The 19,295-nt window shown below is 40.1% G+C and overlaps 2 protein-coding genes across 7 annotated transcripts in view; both read right to left on the bottom strand.

Annotated features, from left to right (window-relative positions):
* The window catches only part of IMPG2 (interphotoreceptor matrix proteoglycan 2), a gene marked incomplete at both ends in the record, with an annotated part of 53,944 nt that extends 42,100 nt beyond the window's left edge, over positions 1-11,844 (bottom strand). The window contains 2 exons of the mRNA XM_084286165.1: positions 10,221-10,466; positions 11,766-11,844. Of these exons, the coding sequence (XP_084142291.1) occupies positions 10,221-10,466; positions 11,766-11,844 (325 nt within the window). The remainder of the gene's footprint in view (positions 1-10,220; positions 10,467-11,765) is intronic.
* A 4,623-nt stretch (positions 11,845-16,467) lies between these two features.
* SENP7 (SUMO specific peptidase 7) overlaps positions 16,468-19,295 on the bottom strand; it is a 44,356-nt gene continuing 41,528 nt past the window's right edge. For all 6 annotated transcript variants that reach the window (XM_084292383.1, XM_084292386.1, XM_084292387.1 and 3 more), the window contains one exon: positions 16,468-18,556. In XM_084292383.1, the coding sequence (XP_084148509.1) occupies positions 18,419-18,556 (138 nt within the window). In that variant the 3' untranslated portion in view covers positions 16,468-18,418. The remainder of the gene's footprint in view (positions 18,557-19,295) is intronic.

The raw sequence follows: 19,295 nt of genomic DNA, 5'->3' as shown, positions 1-19,295 counted from the left end.
ATTTTCCTTGTGTCCTGGAAGAGAACAACGTTGAAAGGCGAAAAACTTTACAAATTGCTTGCAGCAGACGCCAGCTTGGAGTAACAGCAGACAACCAAGCTTTTCAGCCCTAATCTGATTTCACTAGTTATATATATACAGTTTGGCAGAGGAGCACTTTGCATTAGGAGAAAGTCTTGACATCATAGGCAAGACCCTAGAGGAGAGTGACCGTGAATCTATATTCGGAAAGTCATTTTCGTCAATCAGCTTAAAAATGTGCTCCAGGCTGCCAAAAGCAGTACCTTACTACCATTTCTTTTTGGTACTCTGTATGCTGAATTCCAAACTGGATTAAATGTACTTGTGTAAAATTTAACACACAGATCGCATGGAAACATCCCTTCCTTCAGCCATGAAAAGGACATTTTTCTTACATCCAATGCTTTTATAAGTAACAACCTTAAGGAACTGTTCCATGTGTGCTTACACCCCTTCAAGCTTAGCTGATTCTGGTGCTGGATGGCACCAGGCAGAAAAAGCTCTTTTCTCCACTCCAAATTTCAGTTCATCAGAGAAGTTAAGATAATTTCTCCCCTGCAGAAGTCTTTAGATATATAATTCTCTCTTATTTCCACACCCCTGAGCACATTCCTGACAGCTCTTTTACATGGAGATTAGCCTTGCAGCTCCTTGACATGAATGAATGAAGAAGAATACAGTCTTGAGACTGCATAATTACCTTTCTGTAACGTACTACTGCCCTAGCACCCCTCAGCTTCCAGGTAGCTGTGTAAAGCACAGTACTTGGGTAAGGAGTATTGGAGATATTTTCAGTTTTGCTTATGCATCTTTATTAACCAGAAATAAATACCTAATGTACAAGCATGGGACCCTCTCACATCCCCCCTCGAGCTGTACCGGCTGCCTCAGCAGCTGGGGAAGCAAAGGCCACGTTTCTGTACAAGTTTCCACAGACCTCAAGCAATGAACCCATAATCCTGCTCAGGGATTTCTTGATCATGCTGTAGTATTACTAAGCTCCCTGAAGCAGAAGGACATCTGCAGTATCCTCTCTACCATCCCACTCCTAAGAGCTGGGTGTCCAGGAAAAGACAAAAGGCTAGTTTCAAATCCAGAAGCCTATTCCAGGCGACACCACCCTCTTTAATTTCTTTGTGGACAATTTGTGTCCTGCATTCTGACTAACGGGCCTTTTACTCCAGGTGTAATGCTGTACAGCAACAACCCTGAAATGAGATTATTCCCTGTGGCTGGGATAAGTCTTCAGCGCACTATCAGCGAGAGATGAAGCCATGGCAATGCCTTGTGAATACACCGCAGTGGCACTAACCCTACAGTTTTCAAACTGCAATAGGCAAAGGATTGCTCTTCCAGTCACAAATAATAACTGGCAGTAAATAATTGGCAATAAAAGTTTTTCTTAATGCTCTTAAATAAATTTAATTTCTCTTTTTCTTTTTTTTTTAGTGGGTGTGGTGAGACAGTACCTTGCCTGAATATAAGCTACTGCTGTATGAGCAGTTGCCCCAATCAGCTCCCAGTAGATTAAGGATTTGTTGTGTGTCCATTTGCCTGGAATTAGATGCTCCGCTCAATTCCAATCCCAAAGACTTCTGTGACATCTGTGGGGTCCGAGCCCACTAATCAGACATAAGCTGTCAGAATAGGGTCATATTTTCAGGGGATGGATAGGGGATGGCAGATAAGGGGTCCTCTCTGGCCTTTGCCCTGCCTTGGTGTCTCCACTGCAGCAAACAGTAACACACCAGACCACAAGGTGCCACCTGAGCTGCTTGTCACACAGTCACACTGCAGCCTTGCTGACATTCAGTTCGTTTTGTCATTGTCCCCTTTATTCCAGATGGCCAGGCTGTACAGCAGGGGACTGCTTTGCAGGACAAGTTTGGGTTGCATGCAGCAAAACCCAAGAACCATCCCCTAGCGTGCTTACCTATATGGTGTTCAAGAGCAAACCCATAGCCTGGCTGAGGAAAGGACCAACTTTGTTTCAGTCTCTCTCATATACTTTTCTCATGTTTTGTAGTCCAAGCACAGAAAAAGAACAGCGGGGCCCAAATCATGCTCATATAAAGAAACAACCAGACACAGCTCCATCTCCCATCTCTCCTCAAAGAGGGAGCCAGTTCTTATCATGACATAACTGACGTGGCCACCCAGGGAACTGAAGAGACACCGGCCTCATGCTGTGTTCAGTTCCATAATAAAAGTTTATATCCTTCTTTCCACTTAAAGCCAGAGCCCACCCCTGCCGTAGGTGTTGAACTATCTGCCAGCCAGGGAGGTTTATTCTACATTTCTTGTTGACAAATGCCTGAGAACTCCCACAAAAGAAAAACATGTTCTTCATAAGTAGATTATAAGCATGCTGAAACTATGTAGACAAAGCTTAGAGTTATAAAATTGCAAAGTTTAAGAGACTTAAATGGAAGCTTCATCAAGTAACTACATTTTACTGTATAAAAAAAAAACTCACCATTTTTCCTCTCTGACCTTCCAGCAACTTGTCATTACCTGTGCCACATATACCATCTATATATTCTCATAATAAATGAAGCAATTTTTAGCTAAAATTTAAAATAGCAACTCTGTCAAGCCAAAACAGAAAATAAAATAAAATGGGCATCTAGGAAAAACACAGATTTACCAGTATGCTTTTAGACTCGCAACATAACTTTGAATTTAAAGTGTAAAATTTTTTAAGAAAATAGGGAACGGAAAAAAACTCCACAGCATCAGAGCTTACAGTGAATGGACAGCAAACCAACAGCTCATAATTATGACTGAAGTTGCTTGCTTAATGAGATACACTCTATTAGCATTCTGCAACTATTAAGAAAAATAATAATTTAAAAAAAAAAAAAGCCTATTGTACAGGCCTAGATTTTCCCAGGAATTAGGTTTTGAAGACTAGCTGCAAAACCCTTGAAAACAAACCAGCCAGCCCTGCCAGGATAACAGGGGAACAGCTGAGCAGACCCAGCACTTCAATAGCAGACTCTGGGCATCCTGAGGCCATGGGACAAGAGCTCGTTTTTACTGCTAGATCTCATTTAAAACTTCCTCTGGTCTGCTACAGGGGTAGCCACAGTCACAGACTACGTGGGACAGCAGCAGCAACATCAGGCCCTGGAGGAGCCAGGATCAGGCCTCTAATCCAGGCAAACGATACTGATTAAATCATCATCAAATCGAGATCAATCTTTTAAGGCAGCGGGCTTAGAGCCTTGAAGTTCCACGTGGGTGGGAAGGTAAGCTCCTCTACAAAATGACTTCCTGCAGCCCATGGCCACGGTAATAAATAACTTGCATTTTAGTGCTAACCTGATTGCTCGGCTACTTTACAATTGTCCTCTGAAGAATCCTAAAAATTAGGTTTAGAAGATAAATTCTCCCTGCTATAGAGATGTGATCATCCTGGTCTACAGGAAAGAAAGCAGGTACACAGGTGATGCGTGACTGATCGACACGACAAACTGCAATTCAACCCAAGACCAGAAAACAGATGGCTTGTTCTGCAATTCTTCCCCAGAATACATTTTGCATACAATTCCTCAGAAATTAGAAGTCACTTAACTCATCACTGAAATGCAATCATCTTCAAGATGAGAGAGAGCCAAGGCAGGAAAAATGGAAAGAATGGCATGTTTGGCCCATGCCCTTGTGCAAATTTCCACAAAGTGTCATAGGCACATAAAGTAGGCAAGGTCTTCATTCTTGAAGGCCGTAACAGGTTTCAATGGCTACCTCAGAAAGCTGGACATGTACTAAGACCATGTGAGTCTCAGCATACCTGTTCTGAAAGCCTAAAAGCCAAGCCCTTGGAGCGTATCTGCTTTAAATGTAGTGTTTACACTCAGGTAAAAACTTACAAATGATACAGAATAATATTCTGAAAAGCTAAAGACAAATTGTGTTTCAGCCAAAAAGAAAATCCACACAGGCAGGCTCTTTTCAGTCCTACAAATATGTACAAAGGGGTGAAAAAAGAGCTTATTTGAAGTTTCCTTTCCTAAAGACATTATTGCTCTTTTCAAAGTCTCCAGGTAAGATGTGTGATGAGATGATCCTTCTGTCTGAAATTCTCTGGTACAGCTACCTCGTATGCACCTGGGCAGGATGCAGCATTGCTCTGGCTCTAGCTTCACCACCCAGGACACATTTATCTCTCTCAAAGGAGAAACAATTAGCCTATTACATCTCAGCCCGTGCTCAGGGATTTCTGAGGTTAATAGGAGGGGCAGCACATGACAGCACCGGGCACCTAGCGGGGGGTAGGGTGGCTTTCTGGCCATTTGTCTAAGTGGGGACTGCTGGAGTTTAATCCCAGTTAAATCCCATTAGCGCTTCTTAAGAGTTGAGTTGTGTACAGGGGCTAGGAGCACTGCATCAGGCAGAATATTCTATTTTGAGGCAACGTGAGGACAATTCCTACTCCTCTCTAACGTCTCCACAACTGAGTGGCCTAAAGGCAGTGGGTTTTGAGGACTATGGTGACAGGGAGACTGAAGACACCTCCTGAGAGACCTTCCTTGCAAAGATTTCACTAGAACTTGCTAAACAAACTAATAAAGACGTACGCAGAGCAATCACCTCATCTCCTGGTGAAATGCTGCTGTGTAAGGGCTAAAACACAGCAGACCTTAAACAACACTTGCAGAAATCCAGGATTTTAAATTAAAAGAGTTGAATGCCGATTAGCTAATCCACATGAAAGGTTTTTTCTTTGAATGCTGACATATTAAACTCTAGCACAAACTATTCTCACTGGTAATATTTCAGTAACTACAAATGATTCTCTTTCATGAGAAAAGTCAAGCTTTTTAGAAGCAGAGCTGACATCTAATCATTCAAATGTAGAGGGAGGCAGAACTAGAGGTTTTACAAATAAACTTCAGAAATTTATCAGCTGAGTATGAGCTATGCACAACGTGTGCCAGGGGAGAGAGGGAAAGAAGCAGAGATGGCTCACGCAGCCAGACTCTGATTTATTGCTTGCTCCTCTGGCCAGGTAGTTGTCATGAATTTTGACTGGTTACTTTCATCATTATTCAGTACGATTTGAATAATTTGTAACGTGTAAGGTTTCAGCATCAGATTGAAACTTCTCTCTCAACTCTGTCCATGTGCGGAACATAACATTATTTCTGCTGCTTCAGTAAATACATCTGAACCAACCCAGGAAATGGGGAGAAAATCTGGATTCTGACTTTAATGTTAGGAGCTCGGTGCTACGCCCAAGATTACCAAATTGAGGGATTATAATCATGCACACAACTTAATTCCTCAGAAATTAATTTTATTCTTTCCAAGTACCAAAATGTCCTTGGCTCCCATTAGCTATGACACGCGAGAATACCATCCATCTCCTTCTTTGGTCAGCATCTTTAAATAGAATCTTTAGGTCTTCAGCTTCATCTGAAGCTCTGGCTGACAAAAACAGGTCTGGCAGAGAGAATAGCAGACCTACTCACCTGAAAATACGATGTTAAACAATACACCCAATTGTTTAAGGAAATGGATCACAGCAGGAAAAAAGGCAAATGCAATTTAGGAATGGTAGCCACCGGAGTAGTTACATCTCAGACATACCCAGAACAGCAGCAGTGTAACCCTGAACCATCGTGCCAAAACCCCAGTCCTTTGTTTTACTACACATGGAGGGGTCAACAGCACAAGCCATGCAACCTCACAATTCTTATTTTGTTTCTGTTTTACTACTAAATCCGTTTTTCAAGTCTATTAAAATCCTCAGCCATCTACTGGCAACTTATACCAAAGGAAATGGACAGTCAGCGTGGGGTGACCGGTCAATCCCATAGCCAGGAGTGGAAGAGGCAGGCTTTTGGGCTGAGGAAGCGTGGCTATCTTTCAAATAATAATTTTTATTTAACAGAGGACTGAGCCACTGTCTCTCTGTGAGCAGTAAAACCATCATTCAAACTCAACATTACCATACCCAGCACACTCAATATCCAAAATCCACGCTGTTAGACTTGCACTAAATCTGATTCGTGAAACCTCCAGCTGCCTGTCGGACACCCTTTGTGTTCATCACAACAGTCCAGCTACCAACCACCGCTAGATTGACATGATTCTTCCAGCAGCAGCAATAGCACTGCTACAATTCAAAAGGAATTAATGATTTATTATATATTGTTGCATCTTGCTTTTTTTTTTAAGGCTACAAAAATCCAGATGTTGTAGGCTGAAAAGAAGGCGCATGCTGCTAAGCATACTGCTATATGGCGTAAGCACTTGGCTTAAAGCCTATGACAGAAATCTTCGTCAGTCTCTAATAAAGGTTTTAGCAAGCTAGCAAAAGTAAATAAAGCTATGAGCTACAGCTAGATAATTATATTTCCACCTGTTTCCTTCTAAGGTAGACGGAACAAATGTACCCCAGATAACCAGCACATGCAAATCTTTTTTTTTTCCCCCAACAAGCTCTTATGTCAAAAAAGAAAAGAACATTCCTTCCATGAGAGCTGCCTTTTTTTGGTTGATAATAAAACTAAGGAAAGAATAGATTTTATTAAAGCCACACTTTCAGAGAAAAACATCTTCTCAGACTAAGTATGGGATATTAAAGTCATTCCTTACTTCAACAGGTACAGATTAAAAGATTCTAAATATGCAGACTGAGGTTGGAAAAATCAATAGATTCTGGGTACCATCATACTTATCCCCCTACAGAGCTGTTTTTCTAATCACCGATACTAACTGGTCCCTAAGAGCCAAACTGTGACCACACTTTTGCCTAGGACTGTTTTGTTGACAGTGCAAACAAAGTCCGTCTTATTTTTTTGTTCACTGTACTGATTTAGCTAGCTAGGAAAAATGTATTTCCAAGAAAAAGCTGGTATATAATTTGAGAACACTCAAGAAACAGCTTTGTTGTCTATCTGGACTTGTGCACAGTATTTGACACTGTCCCATATGACATCTGTGTCTCTAAAATGAAGAACCATGGATTTGACAGATGGACAACTCAGTGGGTAACGGCTTGGTGGGCTGGTCGCACTCCAAGACTCGCAGGCAATGGCTCCATGCCCAGGTGGAGACCAGTGACGAGCAGTGTTCCTCAGGGGTCAGTCTGGGGCAGGCACTGTTTAACACCTTTGACATGGGCTGTGGGACTGAGCGCACCCTCAGCAAGTTTATGGGCGAGGGAGGTGACTGCCCCCCTCTGCTCTGCTCTCCTGAGACCCCACCAAGGGTGCTGTGTTCAGATCTAGGGCCCCCAGCATGAGAAAGAGATAGACCTATTAGAGCAGGTCCAGAGGAGGGCCATGAAGATGATCAGGGCTGGACCAGCTCTCCCGGGAAGACAGGCTGATTGAAGCTGAATTGAAGCCAATTCCCAACAATTGGGAATTGGGGTTGTTCAGCCTGGAGAAGAGAAGGCTCTTCAGAAACCTTATAGCAACCTTCTAGTACCTAAAGGGGGCCTGCAGGAGAGCTGGGGAGGGACTCTTTGTCAGGGGGTGTAGTGATGGGACAAGGGCTAATGGCTTTAAATTCAAAGAGGGGAGCTTTAGATCAAACAAAATTCTTCACTGTGAGTGTGATGGAGCTTTGGAACAGGCTGTCCAAAGAAGCTGTGGATACCTCATCCCTGGAGGTGTCCAAAGCCAGGCCGGATGGGGCTTTGGGCAGCCTGGGCTGGTGGGAGGGGTCCCTGCCCATGGCAGGGGGCTGGAACTGGATGGGCTTTGAGGTCCCTTCCAACTCAAACCATTCTGTGATTTTATGAAAAAAAGTAACAGCACCATCAGCTCTCACTTACCTCAGGTGCATTTACTCAGGATGTGATTAACCAAATAGCTATGATGCAGTGTATTGCTGCTAACAGAATGAATATGACAGGTTGCTTGAACCAGGCCTTGCCAGACTTGTTGCTAATTATAATTCTCTCTCTTGTAGAGATCTTTTTCAAAAGTTTAACATGCTAAGGGTGAACAAAGCATCTCTGCTCAAGAAGTCATTGAGGACTGTGGAAGCCAGAAGTCCCGTAGGAAAGCAGAACGAAAGCCTAGGTGGACCTTTGGTTCAACCTAGGATCATTAAGTTTTAAATAAGCTTTTACAACCTAATTTACAGATTTTTTTTTCTTTACTATCACTCAGACTTTTGCTTACTTGGTATTTGCCTACACTCCTATATCACATATAATTGAGGGGTGACTGCAGTCAAAGTACATCGCAGGGATCCATTTGGAGCAAAACAACAGCTGAGTGCTACTGAACAGACATAAACAAGACGCTTGCAAAACCTGTCAAGCTGCATGATCAATGTCAATGTCTCAATCAGGCTGGGCACAAGTCGATCTTTGGATGCGGCTCTGATCCCACATAATTCCACTTTGCTCTCCAAATACGTTCTTTATGTTTACTTTTACACAGACACTCAGTAACTCCTGGTTTTAATTGTTTTTCACTGCTCTGAAGGGAGGAGAAATACAGAATGCATGATTCAAACTACATGAAGCCAAACCTCCCATCTCCAACAGGCCTCAGAAGAAGACGTGTCTCAACAGACAAAAAGAAAACAAAAAGCCCAGCTGACTCAAATATACTTCAAATACCTTTGCTAGGCCTAGATGCATATATACTGTGGCTCAAGGGAGACTTTACCAGAGCAAAGTAAAACTAATTCCTAGACACTGGCAATAAAAGAAGCTAGGAATTTGCTTCTTTTTGCACTGGACCGTAAACAGACCTCTCTACAGACATCATTTTCTGTCACTTTAGTCCAGCTGTAATTTTAAATGCCCAACATGATCAAAGCAATGCAATATCATTAATCCAAATAACAATACAATACAAATGTCCCAGAGCTGTAAAGATCAGCCCATTTGCTCAAAACTGTCTCTTTAAGTCCCTGTATGGTAGCACACTGACACTAATACAGGCCTCCGGAACTTTATTTGGAAAGAGGAATTTTCACTCAGAGCGTAGCATCATTACCACAGCTCGTGCTGAAAAGACAAGTCTGCAAACAGGGCTCCCACAGCCCCGAAGTGATAGAATGGCTTTCATCTTGTGACGGCTGAGAGAGAGAGGCATTCATCTAGCGAGCAGAAAGGCTGATCCAGCACTCAAGGTGGAGGTGTGGGACACAGAGATTACAGGCTCAACACCCTGCCTCATCTCAGGCTTTGCGGAAGGCCTTAGGCAAGTCGTGTAGGGTAGAATTATTGGTCAAAGTGATTTAGTCATCGATGATCAGTGATTTAATGTCATCGATGACATTAGTATGATGACATAAACATAACAGCAATGGGGGCACAAAAGGCAGTATGACCTTTTTCAATTTTTTCTTAAAAAACAAAACAAAACAAAAAACTAAGTTACATCTATTACATTGTAATAAATGTTAATTAGAAATGCAAAAACACATCTCTGAAGGTGTTTCCTCCACCTTTAAGTGAGCGCAGCTCTTCCCTGTTTAACCAATAGACTATGGGAGAACATTGTAAGATGCAGTAATGTGTTTGAATACTACTCTACAGAGATCCACAAATGCCAGAAAGCACTTTATTCCAATCATCTCAGACAGGACTGTTAAGATACATCACACCGCTGTAATATCCCAACTCACGAAAGAGGCTGTTACTGAGAATATTTCAGATTTTCAGAACAAACTCTTTCACACCAGCTTCTGTATCTTAAAACAAAGGCCTCAGCTCTGTTACACCACAGCCTGACACACGAGATTGGCTTTCTAGGCAAGAGAACAGCCAGCCACAGCCAAAAGTCACGTGCATGAGAGACCAATGTCTCTGACTTGACTCTTTTCTGAAAGATCCCTTTCTGAGTTCTACTAGCACTTCAAAAACACTAAATAAAAACTATCAGCTTTGCCATTTAGCTGACTTGTACCTAGTGCCCATTTTTCTGAGCATTCAAGTTGTTCTATGAGAAAGGTTGAACAACTATTAACAACAATTAAATGTTAACTGATATCAGGGACTGAGAGTTTTTATGATATGAGTGTAGCCAGAAAGTGATTTAAAAAAAACCAGCTCAGAACAACTGTCATAAGGAAGATTGTCACAGAAGATTTTTTTTATTTTTTTTGTGTGTAATAATGCATTTCCTATTGCATGGCATTATGTTTAAAAGTTTCATCTATTTTTTATTACAAATAAATGCTATCAGTTTCCAAAGAGCTGTATGATCTTCATGCTCACTTACCTCTGAGTCTGAAGTATTTCAGGTGGTTGGCAATAGCCTGCTCAATAGATTCATCGGGGCAGATCTTAACTCCGCTGGGAAACAGAATGGACCGCTTCCTTCGAAACAGCTTGTTGACCTGTTCAGCCTCCACCATGCCATTACGCTTTTTCAACTCAGGAGGCAGAGAAGGGCTCACTAACTGCCAGACACTGAGCTGAGGGGTTGGTGAAGCTTGATTTCCATCTTTAGCTTGTTTTTCTTCTGCTGTAAAATTGAAACCACATACAAATTTCTCAGATGCAATCATATGTATCTTAATGCCATCGCTCCGATCTCTGAAGGACATAACTGTTTTTTTCTGTTAACAAGCCAAAAGCTATCCATATGACCATATGACCGCACTATTATAAACAAAGTTCACTTCTTTTACAGTATCCCATCAAATAATAACACGCCCTAGCCCTGTGAATGCTGATGTTTTGTGTTTAACTTCCCTTTTGCGATTTGGCTTAAGCCAGTGGGACTATACGTGTCAATAAGCATGTGCTTGAAAGTTTCAGGGCGGGGAATGGAAGATATAGTTAATGTAAAAGCCCCCTTATTCCATACATTCTTTCCACACTTATAACCTATGCATGAAGAAAGCTGCCTGAACTGACAGAAAGCAAGTTCATCTTCTATCATCATTTGACAGGTACCTACTTAACTGCAGGGGAGGGAGTGGGGGAGGAAAAAAAGGGGTTTAGCTTTTTAGCTCTTTTAAAATTTCCTCTCATGTGAATTGTTCCACGTCACTTCAAAGGAAACTTTAGAGCACAGGGGAGAATGTGTCTATTTAGTTTTAGTCTGACCATCTAATTATCTAACCTCCACAGACAGCTGATCTGAAATTAGTGAATGCAACCTTTCTGCTTCAACTGTTTCCCCAGAAAACAACTGAAAAAGAATCAAAATTAATAATTAATTACAGAAAGAACAGTAGCAATTGTACACCATTTTTCACCCTACAGATTATGACTTCATTCTGCAACTTCAAAGTCAATAGCACCTTTGACTCTGATGACCAAAAGATGATGATTATTTTGATGCTAAATTAATAATCAGCTCTAAAGCAGAAGGTCACGACCAGATGGTATGTTGGAGGGAGAAGGGAACATCAAACAAGGTCACTAAGGCAGAACTCCAATCTTTACCCAAACTGACACATCTTCATTGTCCACGTAGAGGAAACAGAAGATTTGTTGTTGTTGTTGTTTTTGGTTTAATACAAAATTACTAAAGAAAAAAGCACCAAATAGAAAACTCGCTTATCATTATTAAAGTCTCTCAAAGTTGGGAAAACTTGCATCTTGTACCTACACTCTGCTCTTAAAACAACAGTCATCTCTTTTGGAAATCACTCTAACAACTCCGTATCTACATAGATATCACAGCACAGATTTGAACAAATGTTTTTCTGTATTATCCTCCTTCAGTTCAATTAAGAGACATTTTTATTTCTACACACTGCTATATTAGGGTAGAACCTTGAAAACAAGCATATAAAGAAGATTTCTGCATTACCTGCAACTGTTTGAAGATCTCCTTTAATCACTCCCAAAACCAAAAGAAAGAGAGAGATTTTCCAAATGAAGGCAAACATAGTTATTTGTGTCCAAAAACCAATAGGCAAAGATGAAAATAAAATCCCTTTTAGCAAAGAGCTGTTGTCTTTAACGTCTCCTTGAAACAACCAAGCACACTGCCCTTCTTGAAAATGTCTTGATGTCACATATAGTTAGTTATCTTTGGAAAAAACATTAGGTAAAAAAAGAAGACATCCTGGGAATGATCTTTTCAAGGAGAGTATTCCACTTCAGTGAAGAAACAAGGAAAGGTGATGGAAGTAAATGCCTTGGAGCTAGCAGATGGACTGAGACAATTTTTTAATTTTAATCTGGCCAGCTAAGCTCTTTACCAGAGCTTGTCATACCATTAACCGACAGTCCAAACAAGGACAGCACCTTTCACACTTAATTAACCATGTTTTTGCCTTGGCCCTTCAATTTCTGTCCATTTTTAAAATCCAGCTGACCACAAAACATCAATGTGAGCACGCTACTCTCCAGCAGGTCTCAGTGAGCTTTATCTTTTGCTTGTACAATTATATGTATCTAAAAATGCAGCAACTGGCTTTAGCAATGATGCGTATGTGGGTAAGACTGAAACAATCTTTCCGTAGGTTTCTGCTGGTGACAGAGGTAACACAGCCCTGCTGCCTGAGTCCGTGCTAAAGCAGGCAATCTTGTGCTGCTACCCCACTGCTTTTTGCATCCCACAACATCTGCTTCCCCCAGGATAAAATCAGGGCAAATCGCGACTCTTTCATTTCTGTTCAGATATAATCTGAGATGAGCATTAAGAACAGATTTGTGCTGATACCTGAAGAGGCGATCAGTTAAGAAGAGCTGCAGAGAGGACACAGGGTGTAGGAAAGCAGCAGCTCTCTCAGCTCCCTCCTGTCCAGGCGTCAGCTCCTTGTGGAAACGTGTACTGAGGCCAACCCGCAATGGCAGGCAGCATTCACACCACTACAAAAAACATGTCAGGGCTGCCTCCTGGGTGGCATTACTTGGAACTAGCTGGATACTGCATTCAGATGTATCTGAGCTAACAGCTGGTTTCACTGAGGTGACTTTTGGGCAGTGGTTTTGCATAAATATTCCCAAGGCTTCCCAGATGATGGTCTGCTGAGCAATAGCACAGGGCTCCTGAAGTATACAGTGCTGACTCCTCTGTTCTGGCTGCTCTGCTGAACTCTTAATGATTCAGGTAACACTGATAATCCCTGACATTACAAACAGGACACTCACAGGAATCAAAGGAAACCACCCTTTTAAACTCTGTCTTATGACATCTAACAGACTTTAGCTGGTATTTTCGATACCAAAAAGAATGCTTTTCCTTTTTCCACAAAACTACTAAACTACACTTTATATTAAACCACTGAGCTGCTCCGACACCCTCGAACAGTTTTCTTAGAATCAGACATTTCAGATACATCAGACCAGCACTCTTTACCCTGGCTGGCTCTGTTAAGCTAGCTACACAACTGGCAGCAGCAGTACACGCACACTACACCACACCAAAACTGTAAATTGAACAGTCCCTCTGAGGTGAGGCACAGGAACAATCCTGCTTTCCTGCCCATAAACTTTTGAGGCTAGCTTGGGTACCTGTACTACAATGTTGGATTCAGCAACACACACCAGCCGTTCTTTAATCCTCTGCAGATGTGGGTGCTTTCAATGTCATGACTGCCATTGCTTCCATTACCCTGGGAAAATGCAAATGATCAAGACTAGAATTACTTTACATATTTACAAAGGCAGAGGCTAACTCACCTAAAGAAAGCATGGTAACTAATCCATTTAGAAAACATTCTCAGAATGTGTGAGCTTGAGTAAGAGTATGAAAAATAGTACAAAGCTTTCCTGGAGAGTTTTCATATTTAGTGTTGCTGGCTTTTTCAGCAACAAAGTACTCAAACGCAATCAGAATTTGGATAGTATAAAAACTACCTGCTTTATCTCTCTGTCAAAATGTAATAGCTTTTCATGGTACGGCTATGTCAGCCTCTGCGTGACAAAGTATTCTAAACATTTAATTTCATTTTTTTTTGTATTAGTTCAAAGCATCAATTTTATAGTCAATGCTGATTTCAGCACTGCAATTTGAATTTGCAACAGCTACAAATCTCCTTCTAAGCCTTTATGACAGCAAAATGCATAGCTAAGAAAGCATAATCATCATTTAAAGTTTATTAAAAAAAGCAAAATGGAATAAATTTCTCAAAGTAACCCTTAAAAATGAATGCCTCCCTTGATTTGGCTAGGACCTTTAGAGAAATATGTTGCGTAAGTATACTGTTAATTCTTCATTTCCATCAGCCAGATTGCATCTGTTCAAAAGTATTTAGGAAAAGTATATTCTTGCTGGTAAAAAGAGGAGAAAGTAAAGACCAAGGTCCTGTCAACACCTCTGATAATAAAAAGCCAATTTTCTAACACTGTATTTCTGAAAAGGATATGTAACAGATGTGATTATCCAATTCATAGTACTTTACAGGATAACAGTCCTGAAATTCTGCTATAATGCACATAGTTTAAATTTTAGTTTTTCAGATACACTTTATTCAAAAAGCTAAATCCATCCATCTGTAGCTAAACAACACAAGATGAAAGTATACCTTAATTAAATACTTCTAACAAGGGGTTGCATGATGGCTTAAAAGCTCCCTGTTTTTCAGGAAAACAGCGTGACACCAAGATTACAAATTGTCTCCTGTGCCTGCACTACAGCAAGCGACTTCATGGTATGTGACAGGATTCTCCAGCAAAATTCCTGATCAGTTTAGCCGAGACAATCAGGTTAGACTAAGTCTTTTCACTCATTAGGTTTCTGTGCTTGCTGTTGCCAGCGTTTCTCCATGACTGCCTTTTGCTTGTGTCCCTGGTAGCAGGAGCTCTCTGGTGAACCATGTCCCAAGAATAAGCACGGCCCGAGGCTGCTTAGCCTTCCAGCTGAGCAGATCAGCCCAGCACTGCTTGTCCTACTACCACCTCTTCCATCATCTAGTATTGTAAAATATTTGGACAAGAAAAATCAAGAAGTGAGGTCAACTGAAGTAATCTAACACTTCATTATTTACTCTGTCCATAATATATAAACTTATTTCTAGCATTCCTCCTTTTCTGAATCAGGTGAATACATCTTACCTTATTCGACAGTCTAAGGTGATCCCCATGCCTGTGCTTCATCTTTGGTGTTTCCCATTTCAATCCTCCTGGACAGATTTATTGCTGTTCGTCTTGGTTTTATTTGATCATCAACAGAAGCATTTTTTGCTCTTTTGAGATCTTCCATGTCTCATTCTACAATTCTTGCTTTTAAATCTAGAAACCTATGAGTCCTTCTATTTTTATTTTTTTTTGGAAGGGGTTGCCAGAGGAAATATTACAACTCCCTTCACAACCAAGACAAGTGTGTTGCCACTGTAGAAGACTTTTGAGTCTTCGTAATTTTGTAAGGTATAGTACTTACTGAGTATTGTGACCTCATTTCAGGGTCAAATCCCAGGAGGGGAGTCCCAGAAAGAGAGAGAGATTGCTGTGAATCTATGCCTGCCAGTTGACAGATACCTTTTAAAGTACACTCACGTTTTCATGATTCAGTCCTCCAGTGCCTGATGAAAAGCAGTTGTTGTTTTGTGTTTTTTTTGTTTTTTTTTTGTATATATATTTTTCCTGGAAGATTTATTTCCTACAAGTTATTTCTCTTCAGCCTTGTTTCTTTTGTCACACTTGCCAACAGTACCCTAAATCAAACTCCATGAGTCAGATCTCTTTATGGAAGCCAGTTTCAGGTCCCACACAGCCAGATCGTAGCAGTTTCTTTTAGCTATGTTTAATATTTCATGAGTACAATTGAAAACAAATTGCAAAGTATACATTAAAGAGCCCTACAAAGATTGGTTTGCTTTTAAGTATCACACCACTCTACCATTTCAGTTAAACAGGGATTGATACAGGAAATGGAGACACAGATGTGTACAAAGAGCCCTGAGTCTGTCCAGTACTCCGCATAAAAGAGCACTGCCAGAAGTTATCTCTAGAGAGTTCTAGCAATTAAAAAGAAACAAACAAGCAAACAAAAAAGCAAACAAACAAACAAAAGCCACCAACAAAGGTACATGGGGTACAACTTGTCCCATGAACACTTCTAGTATTCACGTTATCTGTTAAATGCTTATGGCTGGAACAATGTGGGCTGAGGCTGTTGGATCCAGGCATTTCCCCAACTATCACTCAGGCTGTCCACACTGTTAAGCAGAAAACTGAAAAGACTACAGAAAACTATGTCTGACAAGCCAAAAAACAGACTTGCTTGCCACAAACACTGTGAACTAGCTGTGTGCCTTTTTAAGGACTGCAGAGCAAATAATCACTTTGAAACAAATTTGAATTAAGAGAGACATACTAAGTACATACCTTAAATGCAGTAAGATGAACTATCTTACGCTTAGCTCACCAGTTATTTGTGGCAGAAGGGAAAAGAATGGTTGACAGTCGTGTTCAGCAACTTCTGGAGATTTTAATATCAAATGTATTGGCATTCGCATAGCACGTATCTAACATCAATCTACAAAGGTAATCCTTTACTGTTACAAAATCAATTTAGAAAAGTGTATACATAACTTTTGTTTTTAAATATCTATAAACCAGTCAATCTAAAAGAGAACAAATATTGCTTCATGATATAAACTAATTATACCGTAAGAAAAGTCCAAAGTATTTGTAGTAAGGGAACGTTGAATATATTCATCAATTGAAAAGGTGTAGAGAAAGGGTACACATTTCTGCATTTTATCATTTATCTCTTTATAATAAATACAAAGATTATCCATGTAAGTAATGGTGGTGATGAGATTTATTGGATCTAAGTCACAAAAACTCTGGGATGAGAGGGACAGATATTGGTGGGGGGTAGTGATAAGGATACAGAATTAAAGCAAAAACTAAGTCAAAAACACAAGGTAATTGAACTAGGCTGCCCACAGTTATACATGAAGTAACTGCACTCAGCAAATTAGGTTTTAAAATTGTTTCTATTCTCCAGAAGGAATGCTTCCTGGTTTGAGAAACAATGCTGGTTTTTGTCTTTTTTTTTCTTTTTTTTTTTTTGGATGACAGTACAGAACCTGAAATAATGACTGGATTTTCCAAACATTAGGTATTGGAGTTGCCGTGAGGGAAAGGGCCCTGAGAATTCTGTGATACCATAAAATTGCCCACACCTTTGGGTTGCCCTAAATTTTTATTTTTACTCTCTAGCCTACCTCCAGCTTTAACATCTCTGGTTTTGAAGATACGCTTATGACACAAGGTGGTTTTGGTGGTTCTCTGCAACATGGTTCTTCTGAAGCTTACTATGATACAAAGTTACTTACAGTGAGGAATAGGAGAAAGCATCCTCTTAAAACAGCCACCTTCTATCGTGTAGTAACTACAGAAAAAAAGCGTGCACATATCAAAATGTTATTAAAGTTTTCCATGATCACTGTCTGAGAAAAACTACGTAAGTCTATATGTAGACCACGATAAACTTGTGCTAGTTTATCAAATCAAGTCCTGAGTTCAAACACTTGAACATTTGGGCATCTTTACTCAATTCTCCTGAGCAAAGTATAAATCCTGTTTGTCTAATACATAAATGTAATGTCTTCAAGATATTATATGTAATAATGTCCTTTCTAAATAAAAACAGGCTTTCAGTGAAGTATCTCAAACTTATTGAGCCACAATCTACTTGCCTTTTTAATGCAAATGATGCCTTGATATTCACAGGAATAATTCCCAAAAATAAGGCAAAGAAGAGTAAAAACTATTGCCTACATGTATTGTACCAGCATGTACTTTTAGAGCAAGATTTCTATAATTTGACATAAAAAAAATCACAGAAGACATTCAGAAGAGTCTACTTCTGGCTTTAAAAGATTTCAGATCTCACTCTCTAGCAAATGTCTTCAATTCACTGAAATCAATTTTTATGATGAAAATGCTCAGGGAGGAAAAAAATCAAAACCCAGCAGTCTCAAATCTCAGCAGAATATTCTGAAACATGCAGACTATTTCTGTATGTAATCAGAAAACAAACTAAAAAAAATACAGCTCTAAAAAGAGTCAATATCAGATACTTAAATTAAAACAATACATAGTATTCATTCTATCTGTACGAACTGCAAAGTAGAGACACAGTCTAATAGGGTCAAAATCCTGTCTTCAGGCCTGACTCCTACGTGCTCATCCAGCTCTGAGCTATGTTTAAGTAGAATTACAAAGAACAGGCTCCAAAAGATCAAAATATTTTTACATCTTTGTGGCACATACCTGTACACATTTTCATACTCCAAGTAAAAAAATCAGTTAACAACTTACATGTATTAGCTTTAACTTACATATTTACACTTATCTACAACATTCTCTTTTCAGCCCACAACTGCATCCAAATTATAATAATTCTTTAAATAAATATACAACAAACAAACAAAATACTTCTTGTGGTAATTTTTTTCTTCCTTGCAAGGGAGAAAGAGCCCAAATTCTGCTAAGCAGAGTTCTAGTTACTTCATACAGCAACATCTTTGCTAGGTGAATCAAATCTGACTGATTCAATTATTAGCTACTGCTGCCACTGTGCTGTTGAAAGTGCAGTTGCAAGATCAGGTCTCGGATTTCTTCTCTTTTGCTTCTGATCAGCTGACGAGGAAACCACTTCTCCAGGTGCACTGGCTGTTCAAAGTTAACTATGGGATTCTAGTAACAAACAAAAAAAAAAAGAGAGAAATATTTACAGCTTGAATTTCCTAGAGTGACCTTCAAAAACATTTTCAAAGCCTTCCATTACTGCTGAGACCATGCATGCACAAACAAGTTACCACAAGACATAGTAACAGAGCTCAAAGCTAAATTCTCGTTCCCCCACGGTAATCATATACATACAAACAACAAGCTACTCATGGTAAACACAAAACACATCATTTCTCTTAAAGATACTTCAGTTTAAGCTCATATTCAAGACTGATTCCAAGTACTGTAATACAACTGGACATGCACACTTCAGTCACAAGATGTGTACGATCACACTATTAGGAAGGGTCAAGCATACAGCAGCCAAGCAAGAGGAGGTTCTGAGGCCTCACACATGTTTTTTATTGTCATGAGCTGGTCTGTCTGATAGAATGGAACAAAGAAGCAAGAAAACTGCTAGCAGGTCTAGCAGGCCATGAGAGGGGAAAATTCGGAACAAAAGAGGATAGCAAATTTAAATGGATGGAAGAGGTTGTTAGCTCTGGCATTAAGACTGCAATACCACAGCTCAATTGCCAAAGTTGTCTTTTTTTTTTTTTTTTTAGCTCCTCTCTCCCCTTGTCATTCTTTTACCACGCTTATATTTCACCTTCTCCTTCCTGTGAATAAAGTATACAATAAATTGAAAAAAAAAAAAAAGTGAGAAACCACATCATGATGTGCGGTCTATAAGCCATGTTCAGAA

Source organism: Netta rufina, assembly GCF_964035555.1.
Source record: "Netta rufina genome assembly, chromosome: 1".
NCBI lineage: Eukaryota > Metazoa > Chordata > Aves > Anseriformes > Anatidae > Netta > Netta rufina.
Note: the sequence above shows the minus strand (reverse complement) of the source record. Positions and strands in the feature narration are given on the sequence as shown.